We start from the raw sequence: 14873 nt of genomic DNA on the forward strand, positions 1-14873 counted from the left end.
GCTGGGTCTTCACATAATGTGTCCAAAGGAGGATAATTTGAGTCTGGTCGTTTGTGCCTTGAGTGAGGACACAGGGTGATTTGTTCAATGATCCATTTGTTTGTTCTTCTGGTGGGCCATGGTATTTTTAGGACTCTTCTCCCCAAATTCCCCAAATAGGTATAAAACATTTTAAATTATTAATTTAGATCTTAGATTTCTATCCCCCTTGTAAGAATGCTCATGACTCAAACTTTTCCATAAGTATCTCATGGGATAAGGACGAGATATTAAATAACCTTTGGATAAGGGTTCTAGTAGCAACCAGAATTCCCACCAAAAATAATAAATAAATAGCACCCTGTCAGCCCATCCAGGAGGGTATGTGGTGGTTCCCTTGCTAACCTAGGTTTTATGGCTTCATCTCAGAGAATGCACCTATGTGGCCCCCATTCAGGCTCAAATCTCGACATCAGGCAGTTTGGGATAATTTGGTGGTTCATCTAAACTATATAACTTATTTAACTTATGAATCTGAAACCCAGTTTCCTTGTTTGTTTGCTGGTTTATTTATTTCCCAGGCTTTTAGGACTCTCTGACTAGCTGGCTTTGGAGTGCTGTATAACTGCCCAGTACCTAATTGATTGTTTTGTTTGCATTCACTTCAAACCCATCAGAAGATCTGCATGGGAGAAGGTTGTTAAACATTCAGGAGATGGGAAATGTCACATTCACATGGAAGCATCTTGAGAAGTTGGTGGGTCTGCAGAGCAGAGAAGCCTCCATTGTGCAAGTGTGGGAAATATTTTCGCCAACAGTCAACCTCTGTGAGGCACCATGAAAGAAAAAGCATACATCCTTAGAGAATGGACAATGCTTTACTCATTACGGGCCTGGCAAACCCCAGGGGTTCCAGATTAGGAAAAAAGTATATAAACAAAAAATTGGAGTGTGGCAGAAGTTTAGTTCCTTATCAAAACTTGTGAGGCTCTCAAATGCATGAGATAGACATTATAGAGTTCTGAGCACGGAAAAAGATTTTCTCAGCATAGAGATCTTGTGTGACACTGCAATGTCCACATCGGGGAGACATCCCTGTGAATATGCTAAATGTAAGAGCGTTGTACAGGTAGTCCTCACTTAACAACCATTTGCTTAGCAATCATTCAAAGTTAGGACAGTGCCAGAAAAGTGACTTATGACCAGTGCCTGAGGTAATGACTGTTGCAACACCCCTGCAATCATGTGATCACCATTTGTGACCTTCCCAGCTGCCTTCCAGCAAGCAAAATCAATGGGGAACTGTGTGATTTGCTTAACAAATGCCACAAAAAAGGTCCTAAAATTGGGTCCAGTCACGTGATGACTCACTTAACAACTGCATCACTGAGCCACCTAAATTCTGGTCCCAGTTGTGGTCATTAAGCAAGGACTGCCTGTATTTGGCAATCTGAGCTTCTCTACCAGATGATCCAACTGAAAGCCTCTAATCTCCTATTGGACGGAGACCCTTTTCCTTTCTAAAGGTAAATTGCGTTGAGGCTACAAGGCCGTCCTGACTTCTTTGCAAAAGAAATTAAGCCCAAGGGAAGATTGTACTCCTGGCCATACTGACATGGAGCTTACAGTCCCCATGGCTATTTGGGGGCTCAGGCTAGGGAAAGCTCTATTGCTGTGGAAAATGGGATGAACAAAGCAACACGATTCCTTCCTTCCCCGCTTGTTTTCTTGTCAAAGGTTTAAAAAGCAGAGAAACTGGCTAAAAGGCAGGTGCGAGATCAGTGTTTCTCAGCCTTGGGAACTTCAAGATCTGTGGACTTCAGCTCCCACAGTTCCCCAGCCAGCATGGCTGGTGGGGGAGTTCTGGGCATTGATGTCCACACACCTTAAAGTTCCCAAGGTTGAGAAACGCTGTGGTAGATGGGAAGTGACTGAGCTTTTCAGAAGGCACGGCCTACTTCCCGCAACTCTGTGAGGATCTTCTAACGTTTGGAAGTTCATTTTTTACATGCAGTTGAATATACAGTAGCTGTGTCATAGCTGGGATGATCAGCTCATCTTAATATTAGGACAACAGGCAGTTTGGGGTAGTGGTTAAAGGCGCGTGACGTCTAGTCCTGCCTTAGGCATGAAACCAACTGAGTGATTCTGAACCTGTTCCCTTCTCTGAGCCCCAGGAAGAAGAGGTTGGCTGCAAAGCACTTGCGAAAATGTTGCCAGGAAGACGGATTTGAAAACACACAGACACCCAAATACTAGGAAGCATGACTCTCAGGCTTGCTTGACACACAAAGAAAACAACTGCCTCCTGTGGTCAATGTTACTGTGTATTATTATGTATTGTTAATCTCAGGTTATTGTGAAATTCAAGTCTTTAATGTTTGCAGGAAAGACTTGGACACGGGATTTAAGCAACATTCCTAAGTTATAATTTATTTTACTTATTTTCGTGATTTATATAGCACCCATCTGTTTGCTTGCAACATTGGGCATCAAACATAAGATTAAAAAGTAACAGAAAGAAAAGAAAACCGTGCAAAAATAACAGAATGATACAATAATAAAAGTGCAATATGAGATTTGCTTGGAATTCACATTGTAGGTTGTCTATCACAGTTTTAATTTTAAAATTCTGTTCTGCATGGAGAAATCAACAAATATATAATCTTCTCTAACTTTAGGTGGAGGTATTAAAGCTAAAACAAGATGTTTTTAATAAGACCCCACCTTCTTCCAAGACGTCATGGTAGTCTACATAGCACTCTCTCCTTCAATTTTTCCCCACAACAGCAACCTTCTGAAGTAGGTTGAACTGAGAATTAAGGATCTGTCCTAGGCCACTCAGCGTGATCCAAGGCCAAGAGTAAACTTGAACCTGGCCCTCACCACTCCTAGTCTGACACCTTAACCACTATGCCATTGCGAATTGTCACATAGTTTAGTAATCTTCAACCAAATCAAATTGGCTGGGTTCATTTCACAGAAAAAATTAAAATGGGGTTTGCTTGTTTGTGGAAACACTGTGCAAATCCATTCAACTGTGGTTTACCTCTCAACTATGGTAAAGCAAACCTTGGTGTACATAAATCTGTGGAATGGGATTATGGAGGAGAAACTATTTTTACGAATTCTTCTTCTTCCCAGCAGGATAACTAAGAGGATTATTGCAAGACATTTTCATTCCCCAACTTTCTCCAAAAATGCTCAGCTACATCAAATGTTCTTTTCAGTTAAGACCTCCTGAGAAGTGGAACATGGTCAACTGTAGCTGCCACCTCAAATTAAAAATGAACATGTCGCTTTTCTGTCTCTGTAGAGAGAAGATTTGAATCTATTCACTGCTCATGACTGCAGAGAATAAACTCGGTTGTGGTCTTTACTACAGCCCAGACTAGGCTTCCCCAAAATGGTGACTTAATGATATGTATCATTCCCAAAATTTCTAGAAGGTGTTAGGTAAAGGAGGTCAGGTATCTCTGTATGGATGGTTGAGGTCAGCATTTCTGCAAGAGACATGATGCAATAATGTTCACCATCCCAATGATGTACTCCAGTTGGCCACCCTCAAGATGTGCTAGACCACAGCTCCCACCATTCTTGGCCAGCAGGGCAGCCAGTTGCAGAAGGTTAGATGAGAAGACACTCCTTTTTCACGAAGCGTTGGATGTTACGGATGAAGCACAAGCTCGGTTCCATCCCACACCCGGAACCAGGGGTAGACTCTTTCTCCAGAGAACGATGCATTCGAGAAAAAGAATATGGAAGTCCTTGTTTCTGCATTGAAGAATTCCACCTGTTGATACAGATAATCCAGAAGCACACGAATCTGCCGGGGCTTCTTTTTAAAAGAGAGCCTGGTGTGTTGCGGAGCAGTAAAAGCCAAGTAATTTCCTTTCCCCCAATATTCTCCAATAGCCCAGATGCCTTCTGTGGGGCTAAAATCGGTCATTCCTTTTCTCTTCACTGACTCCCTGGCAACTCCCACGGCCCATTCTCCATCATGTTTGACTTCCACCTCCCAGCAATGCTTTCCTGACTGGAACCCGTTCTGGCCCAAAACCCACACCCGCGGGTTGAATCTTTGAGGGTTGTCAGGAAGTTGTTGTTCTGCCTCTCCCCATCTCACAGTTTTCCGATCCTGAGAAACGATGAGGCGGCGGTGAGCTGTGTCTGGATCAAAGGTCACAGAGTCTACAGGAGAAAAGCAAAAGGATGAATTTATCTGCAGGACTTCTGTACTTTTTTCCTTTCCAAATGTGCACATTACAATCTCAGTTCTTCAGACTTCCATTCAGCTGACTCTGGATGCCATAGACAACATCAAAGATGCTCTTCGAACAGTCACTCATGCCCTTGTTATCTCCCAGATAGACTACACTTGCAGAGTATCCGGAAACTATAGCTGGTCCAGAATGCGGCCGCACGGGCTATTTTTGGAGCCCCGAGAAGAGCCCATGTAACACTATTGCTCCATGAGCTGCATTGGGTGCCAGTTTGCTTCCAGGTCCGATTCAAGGTGTTGGTTATTACCTTTAAAGCCGTACATGGCATGGGGCCAGGTTACCTAAGGGACCGCCTCTCCCCTATGACTTCAACCCATCCCACCCGTTCACAGAGAGGGCATGCTTCGGACCCCCTCAGCAAAAGAACTTCGATTAGCAGGGTCCAGAAGGCGGGCCTTCTCTGTGGTAGCCCCCACTCTTTGGAACATCCTGCCCCCGGAGGTGCGATTGGCCCCCTCACTCCTGGCCTTCCGAAGGGCCTTGAACACCTGGCTCTGTCACTTGGCCTGGGGCGGGGAGGGAATATCTCAAGCAGGGAGATGGCTAGCCCCATAGTGGCTGGCTCTCTCTGGCCTGATTTTCCATCTTCTTGTATTTTCCTTTTTTAGTATTGTTAAATTCTATATATATTATATATTTTATATATATTTATAGTTTTAATGTCTTTGTAAGCTGCCCAGAGTCCCCTATTGTGGAGGAGATGGGCGGGGGAGAAATCCAATAAAAAATAATAATAATAATAATAATAATAATAATAATAATAATAATAATAATAATAATAATTTTTGCGGACTCCCCAATCCCTGAAAAAGTTGACTACTTCCAGCGTGGTTAAGCCAACTGCATACTTGGCAAAAAAAAACCCCATACAGCCTCTGTAATTGATGTAAATGATATAAATTGCCACAAATGATGCAAATTCATGCAAATGATAAAATTTCAGATTTAATGGACATTTGGCATTCAGGGACACTCTTCCCCTGGAATGCTCCATTAAACCATTAATTTAATGATTACTATACCGTAAGATTTTACTTACTGTATCAGTCAAACCAGGTTATAAGATACCAAATTGGTCCTTACTTCTACAACGTATAGACAATTTGTGGCTTCCATCCCAATTCCTTTTTCAATATCCATATGGTAATAAGAATTTTGACGTGTGTATTCTATATGTAGCTAGGGTCACACTTCACACTATGCCAGGTGTTCTCCAAATGTGCTTGGGAGGCCCCTGGGGCCGTGAGCTACTTAGTAAGAGGTCACAAATATTGTTTAAATGGTACCTGAGGTTTGGTATTTGAACTCACGAATTATTAATTCATTTTCTATCTATTTGCTCTTTTTAGCAAAGGCACAAGGTTTCTATGAGCCACCAACTATATACCCTTCAAATTATTCCATATATTGTAGAAGACTATTTTGAAATGAACTTTTTCATACTTCTGTGTCCTTTCAATAATCATTAAAGTCACCTACTACAATCTTCCATTATGCCGAAAACTTTGATAATTTGCTTTGCTTGAAATGACATTTATTCTGTGGGTTTGGGTTTTTTAATGCAATAGAAAAGGGCAAAGCTCTCATTTCTATAGAGAATAAGAAGTCAGACCTACTGACCATGACAGAAAGTAATACTGGATATTGGCAATCTATTGAAACTGACCCCAATTCTTGGTTTTGTCTTCTGTTGGAAACAGTTGAGAGCCTCCAGCCTTTCTGCTGGTGTACGTAGGGTCTTAGAAATATATTTGGAGTCTTGTTAGAAGTATACATGTTCAACATTTTTGCCATTATTTTAAATTTCTACCCTTTCCAAATGGAAACGTTTTTTACTGGATGCAAAGAGAAAAGCTAAAAATAAAGGAGTGCTAATAAAAATAATGCTACGTTAAGAAAGTATCTGATGAAAATGACATATCTTTTGATTCCACAAGTGTGTTTATTACAGGAGAGAGCAGCGTCAGTGTGTTATTTGTCAGAAAATGATGTCTGCTGAGATTCTGGAGCCAAGCAATCTTACCATTTTTCCTGTTTGCTTAATGTAGCCTCTGGGAACGTTAAGGAAACAAGAAAAATGGTAACATTCTAAGGTTGTTTTATTCACTAAATAGATTAAATTATGATCTATTCAAAGAGGTATATTTATTTCTTGCCCAGCCCTAATAGCCCCAATGAAATACTTTTGTTCATGGGGCCAAGGCCATTGCACAAATCCATTTATCATTTTGGAGGTCATGATCTCAGAGTTGAGAACCTCTACATTAAGCCATAATGTGTTTCTTTGGATTTCCATTAGTGTGTTGTGTGAACCTAACAAATTAGGATAGTAGAGTAAATCATGTGTAAATGTGTCATGTGAATACAGCTTCTTTTTACTACTATGCAGTTTAAGTTGCTGTGGTTGCCTTTCCAAGGACATTTGCAGAGAACCGCATCAGCTCTTTGTGTTCTGCATCAGTTAGATTGATCTGTACAAGTTGCTTTGGCTATCAATATTGTAAATCCTGACTTGAAAAAGCTAAACGAAGAAAGCAAAATAAATAATTTTGAATTACCTATTAAAGTACCTGGGATCAATCCACATGAACTGGTTGAAGTCGATGGGTAGAAAGTGCCTTGTGTCTGAAATACTTTTTTAAAAGCTCAGGTTATACGATGGAAGAGACATGCATAAAACCTTTATTTCAGTTCAGAAGTAGACTATAAATCATTCACGTATAAAATGCAAATACAAAATATAAGATCGGTTTGCAAGATTACAAGATCTGCCCCACCAAGAATTCTAACAACCCTAAAAAAAGGATGGTATAAAACTGAAGCTGATGCTAACAAAGATAAGGAAAGTAGTAAGAAACTCTGCAGCTCAGTCCTGGTAGCTTTCAAATGGTGGGCAAAATGTGCTAAGAAAATGGTCAAAAACAATGGTCCAATAAAAGCAATCTGAGTCCGAGGCAGAAATGTAATCTGAAAAAGCATCTCATACAAGACGTTCCTTACATCTCATGAAGATAAAGGGAGAGAAGGGGAAAGTGCATTGAGACTTGCAAGATTTCTTACAATAATCTTATAATAAAAGTAGTATTAGCATTCAAAACTTTGGTTTTCTAGTCTGGTCTACCTCAATGGGCTAACAAGTGGTTTCCCCAAACTTTTAAGGAAACACAATCTTCCTGGCTATAGCAACCTTTAAAAAGAAAGGTGTTAACAGGACAGCTCGAAGCTCCCTGGTGGGAATCAGGCAGTGGTACAGGGGTGGGGTATGGGGCAGATTCACAAAAGCAGCATTGTGGCATTACACTGAAAATCCTGTCCCCTTTGTGCAGACATTGTGTCATTACTGGTGTGTGTAAAAGGCGGGGAGCTTGAGGCACAGTCTTGCAACATGTTCTTGTGGTTTTGACGAAAGCAGCCATACCCTGTGTGGGGGGTGCTGTTGCTGGCATCAGCTTAACTTCCAGGAATGAACCCAAGAAAGCATTTCCTGACATGGATTCCTTGATGGTGAAAGCTCCACCTGCTGTTTTTTGAGGAACTGATGGAATAAGGGGCAGGAGCAGGAATAGACTTGGAGCTAAATGCGGCCCACATGGGGTTTCCACAGATTGTATTCCCACAACAGCAACTCTGTGAAGGGGATTTGGCTGAAAGAGAATGGCTGGGTTCCTGGGCTTAGTGGAGACTTGAACTTTGATCTTCCTGGTTGAAATCCGACTCTGTAACCCACTCCCACCCCTGACAGCAGATACCTACCTATCAGAGGAATGATTAGCCCCACGTTCAAAGCAATGCTTCCTCCCAGTATGACCCCGAGTGTGATTTTCCAGCATTTTGAAAGGCCTGTGGAGTTAACATTTCATCAGGGACCTTTAGGCATAGATTTTTAAGATTACAAAGAGTGAAAACAACAACAAAAACTCCCAATTACCAAGTTCAGCCATTGTCGTAACCCATGGCATGCTTAAACATAGTTTGTTGAATAAAAACCATGGTTGGTCGGAGTTACCCATCACAATAGGGCATAAACCATGGTTAATATGCCTCCACAGCTGGCCTCACCCAGTATGCTAAGCCAAAACCAAGTAACATTGGTTGTTGCCTCCTTCCTTTGCAATCTTTGGAATACATTGTGATGGAAGGCATAAGCGAGGAGGATCCTGTAATGGAGCTTCAAGGTTACAGGGAGGGGGAGAGACATTCCAAGCATCTCCTCAGCCCCCAACCGGAGGGTGTGGAAGTGAAGAGAAGGAGACTGGCCCCTCCCTAAGGGAGTCAGGCTTACAGTTGCTGTTGTTGGGGGTTAGAGTTAGTCTGGTGAGATTAGTGTCAGGTTCAGCCCAAGAACCACAGTGAGAAAGTTCAGGAACAGCTCAGTTACTTTATTAGCTTACATTTATTAGACAGAATCTCGCCAGACTAAATCAGAGCAGTGTGATTGGTGACACATTTCTCCATCTTTTGACATAGTTGTGGGTGTCTACGGCTGTGGCTGTTTTTGTCAAAAGAGCCATTATATCACAAGCACTGTGTCATTTCACCACAAACTCCACATGTACAAAAGAGACAGACCTTGTGGCCCAACAGCCCGACCTTCTTTCATCAGATGCTTCCTTCTTGCCTACCCACTCCTTTCCTCCATCCTTCCCCACCTGATGCACATGACCCCCATTGTGGTCTGCCTCTGCCCTCTTTGAGCTGCTTATTCACCAGCTAGAAAGTTTGCAATTTTTAAAAAAGTTTCCCACTGTTCTGCCACCCTCCCCACTCCCCCGATAAACTGTGATAGTATCTTCTCATGAGCCAGGGGACTATAATATAAGTAAAAGAGGTTAAATAGAATTGTACTTATAACTGCTGTGAGGCATATCAGAAGGCAGTTCTTTGTATCTTTTTTCTTTCTTTTTTACTTTTCTTCAACTTTTTTCCTTTTCTTGCACTTTTTGGTTTCTTTCCTTTTTTCTTCCTTACTTTACATTACTTTGTATTAGTTTTCGTCTTCTTGTTTAAAGGTTTCAATAAAAACCATATTAAAAGATATACAGTACAACCTAGTAAAAGCTCTGTGAGAAAGAAATCAGATTTGTCCACCTAAGTCAGCAGTAAGTCAAAGCTTCCTGTTTGCTGATCTTAACAGCAATCAAGGCATATGTTTAAATTATAAAGAATGGGCTCACCTAAAAAGATTAAAAATTGTAGCAGAGGAAGAATCAACAGCCCTCCACCCCAGCCTAAAATTAAGTAACTAAAGACCTCACCGGAAGGGCCAACATTCCTTGAAGCCTTAATCAAATCATAAAAAGATTTCTTCCCCAAGAGATCTACATTCGAATTTGACAATAACAGTTAAGGAAAACACAGGAAGCCCCACATAATTAGGGTGCCTGACCTTAGAAGCTCCCTTCTAAAGATTTTCACCTTTCTCTTGGAATCCCGGTTAATTGCCTTTTCAATGAATCCCTTGAGGGCAGCCACTCCTTCCCTTTGCACCTTTCAAGGAACAATAGGATCTTCCCTATAAAAAGAACTCTGGGGAAACCCGAGCTCCACCTCCGGGACATCTGATCATTTTGTGTCTCAAGCTCTCAGAAATAAAGTCTTCTGCCTCCTTCAAGCAACCGCCTGCATATTTTATTCCCGTCTTGTAAACTTTCTTTCTAACAGCTCAAGCGATTTGATAAACCCATCCGCTATATAGCAGCCTATCATGAAAGTCCAATCATCCACCTGCTTCATCTATTGCTTGTGTGTTTAGTCATTCTGGAATAATTACCATAAGCTCAGCTTAATGGGTGAAATGGTTATGAATTTGGGTCTCCCATAATTTTGTTCAAACTCTACTCTACCCTGCCTACATTCCCGCATAGATGGGAGTTGTGATCACAACACACCTAGAAGGGGACTAGATTAAAACTGGTTACTGTAACTCTACATCCCAAGTGGTCTCTTTTATTAACATCAACAACCAGCACTATCATTAAATAGCCAGCTAAGCCAATAGAAACTTCTTTTCAATCATTACCTTCCTTCTTGCTGGGAGCAACATCCACATAGATATTCCGTCTTGAACGGTCTATCACCGTATAACCCTCTTCATCTTCCATAACCAAAGCAATCCGTAGGAGGCAAGTAGTACAAATGAGATCATTCCTGAACACTTGACCAAAATATTAGTTTTCAGTTCCCCTTCTGCAGAACTGCCTCAAAGGAGTGGGCGTTTTTCCTTCCCTTCTGAGATGCAAAGTTACATTGCCACTTGGCAAAGAATTTTAAATCAGCCCCACCCTTCTCTTAATTGGAAAAACACATCCCACAAAACAGACAAGACTCAGCATGTGTGTGGTGAAGGAGGAACTCAGTTTGCAAGGCTGCAGAGAATGGGAAAAGGCCTTTATTCAAAGAAAACAACTCAGCAGCAATTTCCGGAGGACCTGCTAAGACTGAGCCAAAAGATGGGGAGGGGTGTGGGGGAGAGATTCCCTCCAGCATCTGTGAAGAAGCCACTGAAGAAATCCCACTGTGGACAACAGCCCAGATGCAGAGTTTCACAAAACAGCTGCAGGAAGAGTGGACTATGAGGGCTGGGGGCAGAGAGGACCCATCCCACAAGTCTACTGAACAGGAGTAAAAGGGTTTCTCAAATATAAATAGAGTTGTTTTGCTACTCCAGCTGAAGACCTGGGGAAATGTGAAAGACCCAAAGAATTAGCAAATACTCAAGACAGGACAATATCAAGCTTGGAATATAGGGTTAAGAACATAGACCTAACAGGACAGATGGACATTCATAGATTAGATGAGATACAACTAGGAGTAAAGCTGTAGCAATAGGACAACCATAGGTTAAGATAGACAGTAAGAAAATAAGCTCTTCCAACAGTGCCACTGTAACAGAGTCCGTACCTCTTGCTGCTGGCCATCCTCTTCTTCTCTTTCCTTCTACCTTTCCCAGCATTAGAATCTTCTCCAGAGAGCTGGGTCTTCACATCTTGTGTCCAAAGCAGGATAATTTGAGCCTGGTCATTTGTGCCTCGAGTGAGAATTCTGGGTTGATTTGTTCAATGATCCATTTGGTTGTTTTCTTGGCTGGCCATGGTATTCTCAGGAATCTTATTAAAATTAATAATTTTAAATTATTAGTGTAGATCTTAGATTTCTATCCCTCTTGGGTCCAAGAGCTTAATTCAGAGTATGGGACCCTCACTCCTAAGATCTGTAGTTAGTAAATTTGTGAGTAAAGGGCTTGCAAGAGTGCCCATGACTCAAACTTTTCTGTAAGTATCTCATGGCATAAGCATGAGAAATTAAATACACCTTTGGATAAGGGTCCTAGTAGCAGCCAGAATTCCCACCAAAAATAATAAATAGCACCCTGTCAGCCCATCCAGGAGGGTATGTGGTGGTTCCCTTGCTAACCTAGGTTTTATGCCTTTGTCTCAGAGAATGCACCTATGTGGCCCCCGTTCAGGCTCAGATCTCTGGACATCAGCCAGTCTGGGATACTTTGGTGGTTCATCTAAACTGTACAACCTGTTTAACTTATGAATCCTAAACCCAGTTTCTTTGTTTGCTGCTTTATTTATTTCCCAGGCTTATAGGACTCCCCGACTAGCTGACTCTGAGTGGTGTACAACTCCCCAGTACCTAATTTGGAGTTAAAAACCAACAAGGGCAGGTTAATATTTGAAAACAAACCATAAAACCTGGAATCACATTCAGTGTAGTAAAAAACAATTCATCGTATCCATGGCTTAGGGACAGAACCGGGTTTTCACCAATTTTTCCAAAAAGCAGGAGGGAGGGGAACATTTGAATATTTAGGGCGATGCTACTACAGAGGAGGGGAGCGTCAAATGAAAAGCATGCTTCTGTGATGCCTGAAGATGGCCTTTTTTAATCAAGAGGAGACGAAGGCCATTGTCAAAGGGAGAAATCAGCCCATATGAGTGACAAACTAAAATCCCATTTTAAACTTTGCTGTAGGGTTTTGCTTCCTGATTAGTTTCTGACTAGTTAAAGCAGAATAAATTGAGGTGAGGATGTACCAACACATGACCAAAAACCTAGAACCTCTGGTTTCCTGTGATATGAGGTTCTACTGTGTTTGCTTGTTGTATATTGATTTGAGTTCTTAATCTTGTTTCTTTTCATTTGTAGAAAGGGCTTTTTTACTTTTATTCCATCTCATTTCCCACTGGCAGGAGAAATACTGTAAGTGTTGGGAGCATAGGAAATGTTCTGACCCTTCAAAGCTGGTGACCTAACATAGTATCCACACAGAGGAAGAACTAAATAAAAATGGGGGTGGGAGGTATCTTTTTCTGGCCTATCCAAGTAGTGAGCCAGGAGAAAATCTACATGGGAGAGGAAGCCCATCAACACTCAGTATTTGCAGATTGTTTTGTTTGCATTCACTGCAGACCCAAGACAAGATCTGCATGGGAGAAGGTTGTTATGCATCCAGGAGATGGGAAATGTCCTTTCCACATGGAAGCATCTTGAGAAGTTGGTGGGTCTGCAGAGCAGAGAAGCCTCCATTGTGCAAGTGTGGGAAATATTTTCGCCAACAGTCAACCTCTGTCAGGCACCATGAAAGAAACAACATACATCTTAGAGAATGGACAATGCTTTACTCATTACAGGCCTGTCAAACCAGGAGGTTCCAGATTGGAGAAAAAGTGTATAAAAAAAATGTAGAGTGTGGCAGAAGTTTAGTTCCTGATCAAAACTTGTGAGGCTCTCAAATGCATGAGATAGACATTATAGAGTTCTGAGCACGGAAAAAGATTTTCTCAGCATAGAGATCTTGTGTGACACTGCAATGTCCACATCAGGGAGATATCCCTGTGAATATGCTAAATGTAAGAGCGTTGTACAGGTAGTCCTCACTTAACAACCATTTGCTTAGCAACCGTTCAAAGTTAGGACAGTGCCAGAAAAGTGACTTATGACCAGTGCCTGAGGTAATGACTGTTGCAACACCCCTGCAATCATGTGATCACCATTTGTGACCTTCCCAGCTGCCTTCCAGCAAGCAAAATCAATGGGGAACTGTGTGATTTGCTTAACAAATGCCACAAAAAAGGTCCTAAAATTGGGTCCAGTCACGTGATGACTCACTTAACAACTGCATCACTGAGCCACCTAAATTCTGGTCCCAGTTGTGGTCATTAAGCAAGGACTGCCTGTATTTGGCAATCTGAGCTTCTCTACCAGATGATCCAACTGAAAGCCTCTAATCTCCTATTGGACGGAGACCCTTTTCCTTTCTAAAGGTAAATTGCGTTGAGGCTACAAGGCCGTCCTGACTTCTTTGCAAAAGAAATTAAGCCCAAGGGAAGATTGTACTCCTGGCCATACTGACATGGAGCTTACAGTCCCCATGGCTATTTGGGGGCTGTCAGGCTAGGGAAAGCTCTATTGCTGTGGAAAATGGGATGAACAAAGCAACACGATTCCTTCCTTCCCCGCTTGTTTTCTTGTCAAAGGTTTAAAAAGCAGAGAAACTGGCTAAAAGGCAGGTGCGAGATCAGTGTTTCTCAGCCTTGGGAACTTCAAGATCTGTGGACTTCAGCTCCCACAGTTCCCCAGCCAGCATGGCTGGTGGGGGAGTTCTGGGCATTGATGTCCACACACCTTAAAGTTCCCAAGGTTGAGAAACGCTGTGGTAGATGGGAAGTGACTGAGCTTTTCAGAAGGCACGGCCTACTTCCCGCAACTCTGTGAGGATCTTCTAACGTTTGGAAGTTCATTTTTTACATGCAGTTGAATATACAGTAGCTGTGTCATAGCTGGGATGATCAGCTCATCTTAATATTAGGACAACAGGCAGTTTGGGGTAGTGGTTAAAGGTGCGTGACGTCTAGTCCTGCCTTAGGCATGAAACCAACTGAGTGATTCTGAACCTGTTCCCCTCTCTGAGCCCCAGGAAGAAGAGGTTGGCTGCAAAGCACTTGCGAAAATGTTGCCAGGAAGGCGGATTTGAAAACAGACAGACACCCAAATACTAGGAAGCATGACTCTCAGGCTTGCTTGACACACAAAGAAAAGAAAAACACGTGTACAAGTTCCAACAGAGCCTCTTGCAAAACCCTGTGCCCTTTTATTATTCCCAAGCTCAACCCTCTGCTAGTTTTTTTTATTCAAACTCTAAACGTGAATCTTCTTGGGTTCCCTTAATGAGATGAACTCCCTAAGGTTGTTCCTAGCAGCCTCGGATGCTTTGTGAGCTGAAAAACTGAAGCAAAGCCGGAGTAAAAGGAACTGCTGTAGTGTGAAATCACCGGCAAAATAAACAAGCTGATGAGGTATTGCAGTTAAGGTGCTGACCCAGGAACGGGGTTCAAGTCCAGCTTCGTCACCGCAGCTTGCTTTGGGCCAGTTAGCCTACCTCACAGGGTGGTTGTTGTGGGGGAAAATGGCAGGAGAGAAAGGTGGGACATAACCCGAACCTAAGCTGCGTTTCAGGCAATGTCTTCCTTTTGAGACAGATACCTTGTACAGCAACGTTTCTAAAATTCAGCAAGTTTAAGACCTATGGACTTCAACTCCCAGAATTCCCCAGCTGGCATGCTGGCTGGGGAATTCTGGGAGATGAGGTCCATGTGTCTTGAA

At 42.3% G+C, this 14873-nt stretch overlaps 1 protein-coding gene across 2 annotated transcripts; it reads right to left on the minus strand.

The window, feature by feature from the left end:
• Positions 1-2398: 2398 nt before the first annotated feature.
• On the minus strand, positions 2399-10434 carry LOC103066427 (E3 ubiquitin-protein ligase TRIM7-like). Of its 2 annotated transcripts, XM_088134670.1 has the most exons (4): positions 10282-10434; positions 8016-8102; positions 6821-6895; positions 2399-4170 (listed from the first exon to the last, which is right to left on the minus strand). In XM_088134670.1, exons 1-4 carry the CDS (start codon positions 10361-10363, stop codon positions 3647-3649), a joined length of 768 nt encoding a protein of 255 aa, XP_087990796.1. In that variant the 5' UTR covers positions 10364-10434; the 3' UTR covers positions 2399-3646. The 2 variants fall into 2 exon arrangements, with proteins under 2 accessions (XP_087990796.1, XP_087990797.1); XM_088134671.1 differs by lacking the exon at positions 6821-6895.
• Between the last annotated feature and the right edge of the window lie 4439 nt (positions 10435-14873).

This window comes from Python bivittatus, unplaced genomic scaffold (assembly GCF_059951505.1).
Source record: "Python bivittatus isolate LINGU-HERP-01145 unplaced genomic scaffold, Pbiv_v1 ctg000080_np1212, whole genome shotgun sequence".
In the NCBI taxonomy this organism is placed as follows: Eukaryota; Metazoa; Chordata; class Lepidosauria; order Squamata; family Pythonidae; genus Python; species Python bivittatus.

Excerpts from the sequence above, each read along its gene's own strand:
- LOC103066427 (XM_088134670.1), bottom strand. The coding sequence starts at position 10,363 with ATGGAAGATGAAGAGGGTTATACGGTGATAGACCGTTCAAGACGGAAT. Across the intron at positions 8,103-10,281 it reads TGCTCCCAGCAAGAAGGAAG|GCCTTTCAAAATGCTGGAAA; the intron begins GTAATGATTGAA and ends TTAACTCCACAG. Across the intron at positions 4,171-6,820 it reads GATCCCAGGTACTTTAATAG|ACTCTGTGACCTTTGATCCA; the intron begins GTAATTCAAAAT and ends TTTCTCCTGTAG.